The sequence below is a fragment of the Uloborus diversus genome, chromosome 3, assembly GCF_026930045.1.
Source record: "Uloborus diversus isolate 005 chromosome 3, Udiv.v.3.1, whole genome shotgun sequence".
In the NCBI taxonomy this organism is placed as follows: domain Eukaryota; kingdom Metazoa; phylum Arthropoda; class Arachnida; order Araneae; family Uloboridae; genus Uloborus; species Uloborus diversus.
The window spans coordinates 110,551,013-110,564,291 of NC_072733.1; the positions used below are offsets into that span (position 1 = coordinate 110,551,013).

At 32.0% G+C, this 13,279-nt stretch overlaps 1 protein-coding gene across 1 annotated transcript in view; it reads left to right on the top strand.

The window, feature by feature from the left end:
• The window catches only part of LOC129218892 (hexokinase-1-like), a 105,688-nt gene extending 93,826 nt beyond the window's left edge, over positions 1-11,862 (top strand). The window contains exons 9-11 of the mRNA XM_054853213.1: positions 5,702-5,835; positions 7,682-7,815; positions 11,506-11,862. Of these exons, the coding sequence (XP_054709188.1) occupies positions 5,702-5,835; positions 7,682-7,815; positions 11,506-11,601 (364 nt within the window). The 3' untranslated portion in view covers positions 11,602-11,862. The remainder of the gene's footprint in view (positions 1-5,701; positions 5,836-7,681; positions 7,816-11,505) is intronic.
• Positions 11,863-13,279: the final 1,417 nt, after the last annotated feature.

Genomic DNA, 13,279 nt, shown 5'->3' on the forward strand with positions numbered 1-13,279 from the left:
TGAGCTTTTTCTCCTTATCTTCCGACTATGAAATCGCTACCAATCACGCGTATAAAGGCTTAGAATTGCATTTAAAATTTACTTAACAAGATTATAGCTCCTACTTTATATAAGTTGAAAGTTTCAAATAAATATCAAAGGGAGAAAACTTCGTTTTTTCAATTAGGGCTAACATTTTTAACTTACGGGTAAGTTTTTACTACTATAATTGTGAAAAACGTTTTAAATCGGTTTTTAATTAATAACTCCGGTAATTAAAGTTCTACAAAAACGAGGCCAAGCTAAGAACACTTTCGATCAAGTCACCTTTTGAACGAAAAATGAACTATCAAAATCGGTTTATCTGTTTAGGAGCTACGATGCCACAAAAGACACACTGATGCACATATAAAACTTATTTCCCCTTCCTTTTTGCAAGGCGGGAGGTACAAACGGGCTTCTTAAATGATACCTTATAATTTAAATAGGAAATAAAACCTAATTTAAAAAGGAATTATAGAGTCCTTTATTTAAATACTAGCAGTACCCGCACAGCGATGCCCGTGCTAAAAATTTAATGGAAGTCCGTTGAATAAAAAAAAATTGACGCCCCCTCCCCCTCTGATGTAAAATGATAATTTTTCTTTGTATAAAATGCATACAAATCATTTCAAAGAAAAAAAAACTATTAAAGTTTCTTTGGAATTTAAAACTTTTCGTCAAATCATTAAATTATATTTAGTTACTTTTAAACTGTATTTAGGGAGCGAAGCGGTTTTTACTGCAATTTAAAATATTTCGCCAAATAAACAAAAAAAGACATCAAATAATATTTTTCAAATGTAAAAATAGTTCCCCAACTGTATTGTTTATCGCCAAACTCACCCGGCAACCACGCTCTCATAATCCATCCGTCTAACAAAACAGAACAAAAAAAAACATCCAGTGGAACATTTAAAAATCATCGTCAGAAAAAGGAAGAAAATGTCATACATTTCACTCGGATAAAAAAAAATCAAAAGTTTATTTTCTTCCAAAACAAATCACCAAAACAATGAATTAAATTTACGGTTGCTTTAAAGCAATAATCCTAGACTGAACTGCTCAGTGTTTAACGCGCCAAGCGACCACGCTACCGGAACCCAGACCTTTTGCAAGTGAAGCTGATGTTTTTTCTTTGGCAAAGAAAAATGTAAACTATATCACCCATTGTGCCTCATTCATTATGCATTGGGGGCCTTCGTGGTTTTGTGGTAGAAACTTCGCTTCAAATGCCGGTAAACGTGGGTTCGATAACCTCGGATACTCTGAGTGGTGTATTTCCTTTCTTTACGCTGAAAATCTTTCTCATGTTGTCTTATGTGTAAATAAATAAAAAAGTCCAAAATCTTGAGACAATGACCCTCAATCCTTCCATGGTTATTAACTGGGGTTTTGGCGCTATCGTCAATTATGGGCTATAATTGTTTGCTTTTGTCACTATCAGCAAGACCATGTCCAAAGTACATTAGCCCTTGGTCTTTGGCATCCACAAATTTGGCGACAATTGGGAAAATTGCTAAGACTCCTAGTTTTCAAACTCTTCCCGCAATTTCTATATTGTCAGGGGAATTATCATAAAGTAGATCGTAAAATATGCAGAATTGGCAAAAACATTTCCCCATTGCTTATAATTCCGCGGCGCCAAGTTTGTGGACCTTTAAAGAAATTAAACTGAAGTGAAGCTAAAAGACGTAACCATGGCAATGCAAAACAAAACATCAGTAATTTTAATGGAGATTAGATTTATTCTAACTTTATTTTTAACGGCTTATAACTTTTTTTTCCTTTGGAGATAGAAGGTTATTTTTTCGACCATAGGTCGAGATATTTCTGGAGTAAAAAATTTCACTTTTTCCAACAGTGTTAAAAAGAAAACTGTGGGACAATTCCTTCACTTTTTATTGATAGATTTAATGAAGGAAGTATTGCCAAAATTTCAGCTAAGCCTAAAAAAGCTCGAGATAAAAACGCAAATTTCTCCCGTCGTAATGATGTTAGAGCATTGAAACAAATGGCTTAGAACGCGGAAAATTCTACCCTTTTCAACGATATATAATATTAATATGTGCAAGTAATTTTTCACCCCTTTAATAGCCAATAATAGGCAATTTACATGAAATTTGGTCCTAAATGTGAATAAAAAAAGAACTAATTATCGGTTTTTTTTTTCGAATATTAGCCTATGTTACTCAGTAAGAAAGCACCTTTCGTATAGTGAAGGAATTTTTCAAATAGGTGCAGTGGCTCTGGAGATTACCTTGAACATATAAACACACAAAAATCCACCCTCTCTCTTTATAATATTAGTAAAGATTTAAAAATTTTTAGAATAAAAATGATCCGTTTAAGATCCGTCCAAAAAGTAACGGATACGGATACAGATCTTTATTTTCTCTCGAATATCTACGGATACGGATATCCGGAACATCACTAGTTAAAACATCGTCCTAAAATATACTTTTTTTTTTAAAAATGCATGTTTTTTTTTTTTTTTTTGAAAATGCAAGTAGAGAAGTTGATTTTATGAAACGTTAATCATATTGAGCTATGATATTCATGTCAAAAGCAGTAAGCCAAAGCTATCAGCAAAAACGGACAGACTCAACTGAGCTGCTGAAAAAAAAACAACCAAGTCTGACTTGGGTTGAAATTGAAAGGGAAAAGAATGAGGCAAAGTGCCGGGAGATTAAATGCTACTGGCAATTTGCATATTCTGCTCACGTGATCTTGTTGCAAGAAGGAAAGAACAAATGAGAAAAAACTGATGCAAATTAAGGTTGCCAACACTTTTTGAAAATAATTTACCTCCTTTCGTAACATAATTTTGTATTGTTATTTTTCTAAATCACGCATTTATTAAAATTTAAAATACTGAATGTTTAGCTTCCAATTTGTAATCGTCACTTTGTAGGCTAACACTGAGTACTAGAATTCATAAAATAGGAAAAGAGCATTTGTTTCCCCCATACTGGATGAAGTGTAGAAGTCTTGTCAGGTGCTAAAGAAAGCTGGGGCTCTCAATGATTGAGAGAGAATTAATACAATTAAAAAATTGCAATGTATGTAGTCTTGCTTCTAGCATATAAAAGTATGAAAGCATGTTATTGCATAACATTTATAAAATATCTTGGAGTGTTTTTTTTTTTTTTTAATATTGTTAAAATTTATATTAGCAGTTTAACGTCATATTATTAGCAGTTTAGCTTTATTATTATTATTATTAGTTTGTTATTTTTTAATGATATTAGTAATTAGTGAATTTTCACTGTTGTTCAACAGTCATTGGTAAAATTACAGTAATATTCTTAAAAAGCATTTTATAACTACAAGCAAAACTTTTCCCTTTGTCTTTGGATAATTTTCTTTTTGTGTAGCTGTTTAAGACTGATACTCAAAATGATACTTTTTTTAGAACAGAAGTGGCAATTATTGTATCACCTTAAAGTTTTGGGACTAAAAATGTGGGGAATGTATGTTCAAGTGTGATTATACAAATGAAGGCTTTACAATTATTGAAAGGTGGTGCAGTTCTCACACATATTAGCTTTTTTGGGTAATTTTCTGTAGTGTTTTGGCTATGTTCAAAACTTTTCATCTTACTACCCTGGTCCAGGAGAAGGAAATAAGAAACTCAAAGTGTCATAGTTCTCAGATTATGTTTAATTTTTAATAGTAGTCGACTAACCATATAATCATATGTGTGCTATTATTCTTTTTAATCTATTAATTTATGTTTTTTGTGATAAACGCAAACTGTAATTTAGTTATTTTTTGTAATATTAAGCATACTGTTGCCTAAAATTCTAAAGTGTCCCATTTTGAGGAAAATAATTTTTGGTCACCTTATGTGTACCTCGCCATCTCCTTCTATGTTTTTATAGAAAATGTCCTGAAAATTGATAGCCTGGTCTTGTTTTTAGGCAAACTATAGGTAGAGGTTTATACGTACAGTCAAACCCCGTTAACACAAACTAGCTTAACGCAAAATTTCATTTAGCACAAAATAAATGCCATTTCCCATCAGATAAAGCTACAAATTAGTGTTAAACTAACCGCATAACTCGTAGACTTTTTAGACAAAATTCTGCATAAGACGAAGAAAGTTTTAAGGTCTTGAAGAAAAAAGAAAATCCCTATACTTTTACATGAAATTACTTTCGAAAATCAAAAGATCTGCACTTGAACGCAAGAGACATGGATGGCAGAGAGAAAATTCCTCTCCTTGTGCTGGAAAATCGGAAAAACCACATTGCTTCAAGAAAGTACCTCGCTTTAACTGTAGACAATGCTTACAGTAAAAACGTTTGGATGAACAGTGAAATCTTCACCAAGTGGTTGACAAACCTAGATTTGAAATTTCACCATGAAAAAAAATTGCCTAATTCTGGACACCTGTTCTGCCCATGTAGAGGTTTAAGATGTAGAAGCAATAAAGTTTTTTTACCCATCAACACTGCAGCGAAAATCCAGTCTTGCGATCAAGGAAAAATCAGATGTTCGAAAATGCACTGTCGTAGAGAAGTGGTTCGAGTAGCCATTGCCTGTTTTGAATTACTTGTGTTTCTTACATAAAATATAAATATAAATGCTTCGGTGTACATTTTTGTACAAAGGTACTTTGGTTCCTATATTTTCTGAGAGAAAAACAAAAAACTTGTCTGCTTACACAAAATCTGGTAAAAATGGAAATCAGTTAACACGAAATATTTTGGCTTCCCCGTCACGTTCATGTTAACGAAGTTTGACTGTATAGTGTTACTATTACTATTAGTATTAGTGAGCATCATAATTTACCTACAACAGGCATTTGCAATACAGTCAAACTTTGATATCTCGAAACCCTTGATGTCTTGAAAGAAAATCCCCCCCCCCCTGCTTTTTACATAAAAGTTCTTATGTATTTTCCATAGTTAGCTTAAAATTTATTTTTCAAAACCCTTGATATGCCAAAATTAGCGCACAGAAGCATCATTTCTGTTTTTCCTCGCCAATTTTGGTAATAGAACCAATTTTGGAGACATCTGCTTGTAATTTTTCTTCTCTTTTCCTTTCTGCATTTTCAACTCCACAAAATAGCTAATGAAAAGCTTAAATTGAGTGTGCTTGCAGTTAAAATTAGAACTCTGAAGTTTGTCAATGAAAATCAAAATTGCTACTTATTTCAAAATAACTTGTTAATTGTTGTGCAAAGTGGCTGTATAGTACACGTAGAAATCTATTTTTTGTATGTGTGTGCAATTGTGAGTTACTACTGTAATTTTTTTCAAAACCCTGATAACTCAAAAACTCGATGTCTTGAATTTTTATCATTGAATTGTTATCATTAGATATATCACGTTTATACTGCACTTTGTCATTTTATTATTTAAAAATTTGGTTTCATATACTCTCAAAATCATAACTGTGCTTTGCTTCAAAAAATAAATGTTGAATATTTCTTTTCATAGCTATGTATAATTAATATAAAAACGGATTATATCACATCTATCATTTATGCCATGTAGTAAAGAAAGGCCAAGAAACATTCATTGCACTTATGATGGATATTTTTTGCTTCTTTAAAATGTATCAGCTAAAAATACTTTGTATATAATACGAAATGCACTTATACCTATTGTATATAATACCTAAAGTATGTTTTTTACTGCTGTTTCTGACTGCATAATTTAATATTTTTCAGAGGAAAAGATCTAGAAAAAATTTCAGATATTCTTAAAAGCAAAGGATTTTTGGAAACAACACTAGATGATGCAGAAATAGTCTATTATGTTTGTTCAGTGGTGTCTGTGAGAGGATCGCTTATTGTTTCAATATGCAAGTATTTTACTTTAACTTAGGATTGCATTTACAAGGTTCCTCAAATAAGTTAATGAACTGAGCCGTTGTACAATAAAAATTTAAATATGTAAAAATAAAATAAATAAGGAATTATTGTTACATAAAATAAAACAACACTGATATGGGACAGGTCTTGCTCGTTAATGTACATCAAAATTATTTTAGAGCAGTTGAAAAGATTGTTTTAACATTGCTAAATATTTTACAAAAGTATGGGTTTTAAACCAACAAAATAGTTCCAATTTTTGAAAACTTTTAGTATTTGTTTTATAAGCGAGTAGTTACGTCTGATTTGCTCTTCCAAAATGGGGAAAAATTAGTTAAAAATGAAGCCAAATTATAAAACTAGTGGCTTAGAAATTGGAAGACAATGTTACATTCATTTACAATTACTTTTCTGTTCATTAAATGATCAAAAATATTCTGAACTGAAGATACATAATATAATGATAGCATATTGTTTTACCCATTTAAATTTGTTAATTTGAAAGCAAAAAACAATTTTTATATACATTGAGAAGTATATTACACTTGTTTTTAACAATTTTTATTGATTCATAATCAGAGAAATATGTTTTTGTACACTATTTTTACATTTGTATTACAGCAATATGCATGCATAATTTCAACTTTATTTTTCAGAGACAGTTGTTATTTTCATTTACATTATTAACTTTAGGAAGTTTCATGCATTCATTTAATATTTTGGTCACATTTAAAAAGAATACTTCAATATGGTTATTTTAAACAGTGATGAAATGAATATGACTTGAGTCAATATTTGTATCAAAACGTTGGGTGCTAGTGCTAATGGCAACTAGGCTCCTGCATTGTGTGTTAATTTTGCAATCCTTACAATTCAGTATTAAATACCATAATTCCAAAGACCACAGAATCACCGACTTCCTGTCTTTTTTACCGAAAGCTTATGAACAACTTGAAATTAAAGATGACATCACTACGTATCAAATGTCACAAATTGAAACCTTACCTGTTACATCAGGGAATTGCAACATTCAACTGGAAAAGATTACAAACTATTTCTGCTCTTAAAAGCTCTCAAAGTTGGAAAAAAATTGCTGGGAAATTATACGCATTCTTCATTAGAAGATGGCTGTATTATGTACAGACAAAGAGTGTTCTGGAAATTTTTAAAAAGTAGGTCTTAGAAGAGTTACTTGAAGGATATTTTGACATAGTAGAAAGGAAAGACATTGCCAGATCTTTTGTGTACTAGAAGGATGTAAATAAGTCACCTTTCATGTTGTATAATGTGCAGTGAGAAGTACAGTCCCGAGTTCAGATGAGTATTTGTGCTGAAATACACTAATTTGAGCATAGCAAATAGAAGACCCTCTTTTCCATCAACTATAGTTTTGTTTAATGTTATCAAATGAGCGTGCTTTTTGTGATTATCATTTGTATCATTTTTGTACCCAAAAGTTTTTTGTAGCAAATTAATCATGCTGAACAACTTTTTAACTGATTTTTTCCCCATATCTCATACTGTTTTTGAGATAAAGACGCTTTGAACTTAACCACTGTAAGCAGCTTCATTGTGTAGTGCATGGCAACTTTATATTTCCATTTCAAAAAGGAGTGCTTTACTTATTCGTTTATGTTGACTCTGTTCTCAATGATTATGTACCCGTTTATTGTTTAATCTGTCCCTTTTCTTAAAGATTTATTGTTTATCTCTTTAATTTTGTGTCAAATATGTATTCACCTAGACAACAATCAAACGTGATTTGTAAAGTAGTTTAGAAAAAAGCCTTTAATCTTTTTTAGTTTTGTAATCAACATTCATTTCAAACCTATTTAGGTCTTTCAAGTCTCTTGCGAAGGATGGATAAGAAAGATGTAACTATTGCTGTAGATGGCTCTTTATTTAAATTACATCCAAAGTATAAACATTACATGGAGAAATTTATTGCTGAGCTTGCACCTAATCACAAAGTATGTAAAAAGAGCAGGATTAGTATTTTGTAATTTAAATTTTGATGGTTTTGTGAAATTGCAAAGCAATGTTATAACAAGGTTGTTAAACAATAAGTATCACAAGATACATTTAAACTTTGCTATGTTAAGCATGCTCTGCATTTTCTCAAAATGCAATTGCCTTTAAATACAGCGTCTCCACAGAGCAACAGTAGGATATCTTAGTGTTATTCCTGGGATTAGATGTCTCAGTGTTACTCTGAGGCGACGATATATCATAATTCAAGACCTTATGTGCATACATATGTAAGAGCACAAAAAAACTATGCAAAATTTGTTTTGTGACGATTAAAATGAAAATTTAGATTAAAATTTAAGTTGAATATATTGCATGAATACTCAATACTTTCTATACAAATGTATAATGACCCCGCCATCTATTACTTACTTACCCCGCCATCTATTCGGAATTAATTCATAGCACTGAACTTACCCCGATATTTGTTAGGAATTCATAGAACTAAACAATTAATTTAACATTTAAATTGCAATTACAAATATTTTGGTCAATCTTATTTAAAAAAAAAAAAAAAATAGCCTATAGCCTTCCTCAATAAATGAACTAATCAACACAAAAAGAATTTTTCAATTTGGACCAGTAGTTCCTGAGATTAGCGCGTTCAAACAAAAACTCTACAGCTTTATATTATTAGTATAGATATATTTTTAACTAATTTGTTTATGGAGACTGCATCATGATTTTGGTGAAAAAGATGTTCCCTGTTACTTATTGCCTTTTACTCTGTAAATTCAATAATTTATTTTTTGAGGGGGCAATTGTCAGATTGATATTTTTATCACCATTGTATTTTACATTAAGTTGCTAAATGACCAGTGGTGACCACCAATTTTGTCCTTTAGTATCAATGTAACAATTACGAATTGAGTGCCCTTTTGGGACTTATGAGGATAAGCAAAGGCTCCAGAAGACACTGGATTTTTACTGTAGATTTAAGAGCCGATTTGGATCTTGAAGCGAACTTTGTTCTAAAAATTTTTTAAGCCCTGTTATCCTTTGAACTATGCTGAGAAATTAGTCGGACCTCCATAAATCGAAGTAGCAAATTGCCGGAAAAAAATTCGATATATAGAAATGATCTTATTTTATCCTAAAAAACCTCCTAACGCATTAAAATTAAAGCTAATTTTCGTGTATGAAACCTAATTTCTAATTTATACGAGCATCGGATTAAATGAAAGTTAATAATTTTAAAAAATCAGATAAATTACATTTTTGCACCTTAATACATCTTCATTCCTCGGCAATTCAACTTGATCTGCAACATTAGGGAATCTCGTTTTGGCAATGTGATCGAGAGAAAAGTAAAAAATCAATCTACTTCAGTTGAATGATTTTTTTCTGCAGCTAAAAAGACTAGGAATGATAATCAACAGACAAAAGGGATAACTTGAAACTGATTTTACAAAGTTACTGGTTACAACTAAGATTTGAAATAAACTTGAGGGAATTTAAGAACTCCAGAATGAAACAACCACCTATCTACACACCCCTTAACCCCAGATTCCTTATGAGTTTTGTAGCAACCTTTAGTGAACATAATTTTCTCCCCTAACCTTCATTTTTCATGAGACAAACAGTCTAAAGTGGGAAAAAAAATGTATGAATGTTTCAGAAAAAAAATTCGATACATAGAGATTTTTTCAATATATAGAAACAATTTTTCTATGTAATGAACATAGAAATTTGCTGGGATTTCGATATATAGAAAATTTCGATGTGTGGAAGTTCGATACACGGAGGTTCAACTGTATTAATCTGAATCTTGTACAGCTTACTCTTAAAGAGACTTGAATGGTTACATGTTTATACCTATAGTTCTCTGGCTGAAGATTCACCGTATGTTGAAGCAGGAAATTATTTCTCCATTTTCCTTGTGTGTTAAAATCAGGAAACATTATATTCCAGTGAGCATTAACTAACCTCTTGATTTAACATAAATTTTAAATGTCTAAAATATTCCATTTTTGAAACGAAGTGATTGCATTCATTGAGTCTTTAACCATTTCTGAAGAAAGATTCATCCCTATCTTACTAGAGTATTTAGAATTTTCTATGAAACTTTTGAACTGGATATAGCAAATTCATCTTATAATTATTATTAAATTTCATGTTAAAAAACAATACACGTATGAGGTAATTGCATCAAATAAGACGACTTTTAATATCATTAGATAACATCTAGCATCTAGCTCATTTATGATTGTATTGGATCCAAATTTTGCACATTCTTCTCATGACTCATAAAAATAAGAAAATAATTATTCCATGAGAAAATTTAAGTTACAATTGTGTTTTTCAGCAGTTTTTACAAAAAAGGGTGATTTGGCCTTATTACGAACACTGAGCGCCCAATAAAGCCAGATCTTAAAAGATGCCAAAAACATATTATCAAACTAAAATAAATAATAATTCAAAATCATTTATTGGCAATATAAATGCATACTAAACAACATTTGACGAATTCTAAGACTTCAAAAATTCTATATTAACTTCAGTGGATCAATCATCACATTCTGGGCACTGATAAGTCGTTATTTTCTGTTTTTTTGGTCACTCCTATGCATGTGCAGCACAGTCTATCCTCCACCCAATCCCTTGGTGTCTTAATAAGGACATCAGAGTCCTAATGAGGACAAACATGCCTTTATTAGGATATAATCTACTTCTCTAGGATTATCAAATCACAGAGAATAATGACATGCGCAGTTATTTTTCTTTTTAAATTCATCAACTACAAAAATTAGGCTTTCTACGAGGGCAAATCAAAAAGTCTTTTCGCTTATTTTTTATAGCCAAAATATGGCTGTGAATACAAACCAAACATGTACATTCTCAACAGTGACAGTTCCTTGAACCATACCAGCCGTATCTGCTTTTTGCTCGGAAGAGCGGAGCTGCTATCAGTCATTTAAGATGACGGTTGTTCTTCAGACGTCCACAACTTATGAGCAGCGAAGTATTATTCATTTTGTATGGTGCAACGGACGAAAGCCCATAGCAATTCACAGGGGCACCTACTGTCCAGACCTTGCCTTAGTGATTTTGACAATTTTGCTCCACTGAAGAAATTTCTGGCAGGACAGAAATTCACATGTGACGAAGAAGCCTAGAACACGGTCTGATGGTAGTTCGATGGACAGCCGGAAGAATTTACATCAGGGAGATCTCTAACTTAGTGCTGCGATGGGACAAATGTCTGAATTGGGGTGGTGACTGTGGAGAAATAATGTAAGGTACGTAGTACACTACATATATTTTTAAATACCTGTATACACCTGTTTTTGGCGAATACAAAATAGGCGCAAACACTTTTTGATTTGCCCTCGTAGATTCATTAAAACCTTTTTTTATGTATAGTAAATTTCAGGGACCCACGAAGAAACAAAATTACTGTGAAATAAGGTTAGGCAATTTTGACTAAACTTTTTTGTAATAACTTGCTACATTTTTGCTCGTTGATAATGCTATATAAATAGTTAAGCTTTCTCATGACAATAAAATCCCCGATCTAGCAAATTTTTGGTATCTTAGAAAAGTAGGGGTTTGGCTTTAATTATCTACATGGCCTTATTTGTTGCACCTACCTTATTTGAGATTTACTTACAAGTAAAAATATTTTGTTTCAGTTTCAGCTCATACTTGCAGAAGATGGAAGTGGAAAAGGTGCTGGTCTAGTTGCAGCTGTTGTAACTTCTTTGGATAGATCAAAACTTCATGCATAGTAGATTTAATAGCAATATAATGAAGGATTTCTTACACCTTCCTATAGTTTTCATCCTCCTGTAATAATTTTATGCTTTCCTTTGAGTTTGTTATGTGTAATAACTTTTGAATTATTTTTTCTCATATATATTAGATATAACTCTAAAATCAAAAACATATTACATCAATCTCAAATGCTGGTATAACCCTCGAGTTTCTGTTTATTTCATGTTGTCAAAGAAATAGGTTTACATGACAATAATCTGATTAAAACTCTTTGAACCCTATTCGATTGCTTTTCTCATTTTTTGTACTTGACATTTCTGATAAGACATGGTTCATAAAGTTTCGTAAAAAATTAAGCATTTGTTAAAATGTAAAACTTTATACATACAGCATGTCCTTGTTTAACAAGAAAGACACCCGATATTCTGACAACATTTTAATGGTACCAGGAAATACATGTGTATTATCCAGTCTCCTTCTATAATGAACACCCCCATAATCTGAACACTTTTGTTCGGTCCCATGAGTGTCAGAATAGAGAGAGTCCCCTGTAATTAAAAAAAAAAAAAAAAAAACTGAATGGTGAATGTTTATCAAAAAACACAAGGCTCATATTAGCACTCATGTAATCGTAATGGTTATTAGTGGGCATGTGGTTAAAAAACAAGTCATCCCCCTAAACTTTTCACTGTTAATGCGGTTTAAACATACTTACAAATGTGAAACAAGTTAGATATGACACAAATAAGTGTTGATAGCACACTCTAGTATTTTATATGCAGGGCCGATCCTAGGGTATCGGCCGCCCGTGTGCAAAGAGCGAATGTGCCGCCCCTCAAGAGTAATTTGCATATTTTGACTACGCTTTAACGTCTATATAAATCTTTCTTTAAATTTCCATGCCAAGTTCGAATTCAAAAAGGGGGGGGGGGGACAGAAGAATGATCTTATAAAAAGGAAAAAATTTTTTTTAGTAAGAAACTCCTTAGGTACAATTTATATGTTTTAAGTAATAGATACCAAAATTTACTAGTCGTAAAAACGCATTTTATAGTCTTTCTTCGGTGACATCAGAGAAAGGACGGAGGAAGGGGAAGCGTGGGGGGAGGTATCAGGGGTTCAGGGGAGGAGGATTGCTCCAAGAAAATTATCGAAATTGGCGTATGAAAAATATTTCTAGTTAATCTTTAGTTGTGTTTGGTTGCAAGGACAAAAGAGTCAAGTATATTCAAGGTGCATGGAGAAATTTTCGAAATTGACATCAAATATCGCAATTTTAGGAACTTTTTCGAGACTTTAGGTGAAAGTAATGTTGCAGTTCTTTCCTAAAATTCTTTCAAAATTGAAATCAAATTGAAGCTATTTTTTAAGACCGTAGCTTAGGAAGGATCGGCGTTCTTCCCGAAAAATCTCCGAAACTGAAATTTTAAACCCGCAATTTTGGGTCTCCTTTGTTGACGTTTCAAGAGGGAGATTCAATCGTCTCGCATCGAAAGATTTCGAAATATGAGTTTAAAACGCAAATTTAGGCCGTCTTTGGTGACGGTAGGGGATCTGGCGGCTATCCTCCGGCAATTTCTCGGCACTATTTTTTCAAAAACCCGTTTTTGGCTAGATTTGAAAACAATAGGGGAAACGTGAAAATATTCCGAACCAAAATATTTTTCGGAACTGAAATCCAATATAGGCAAT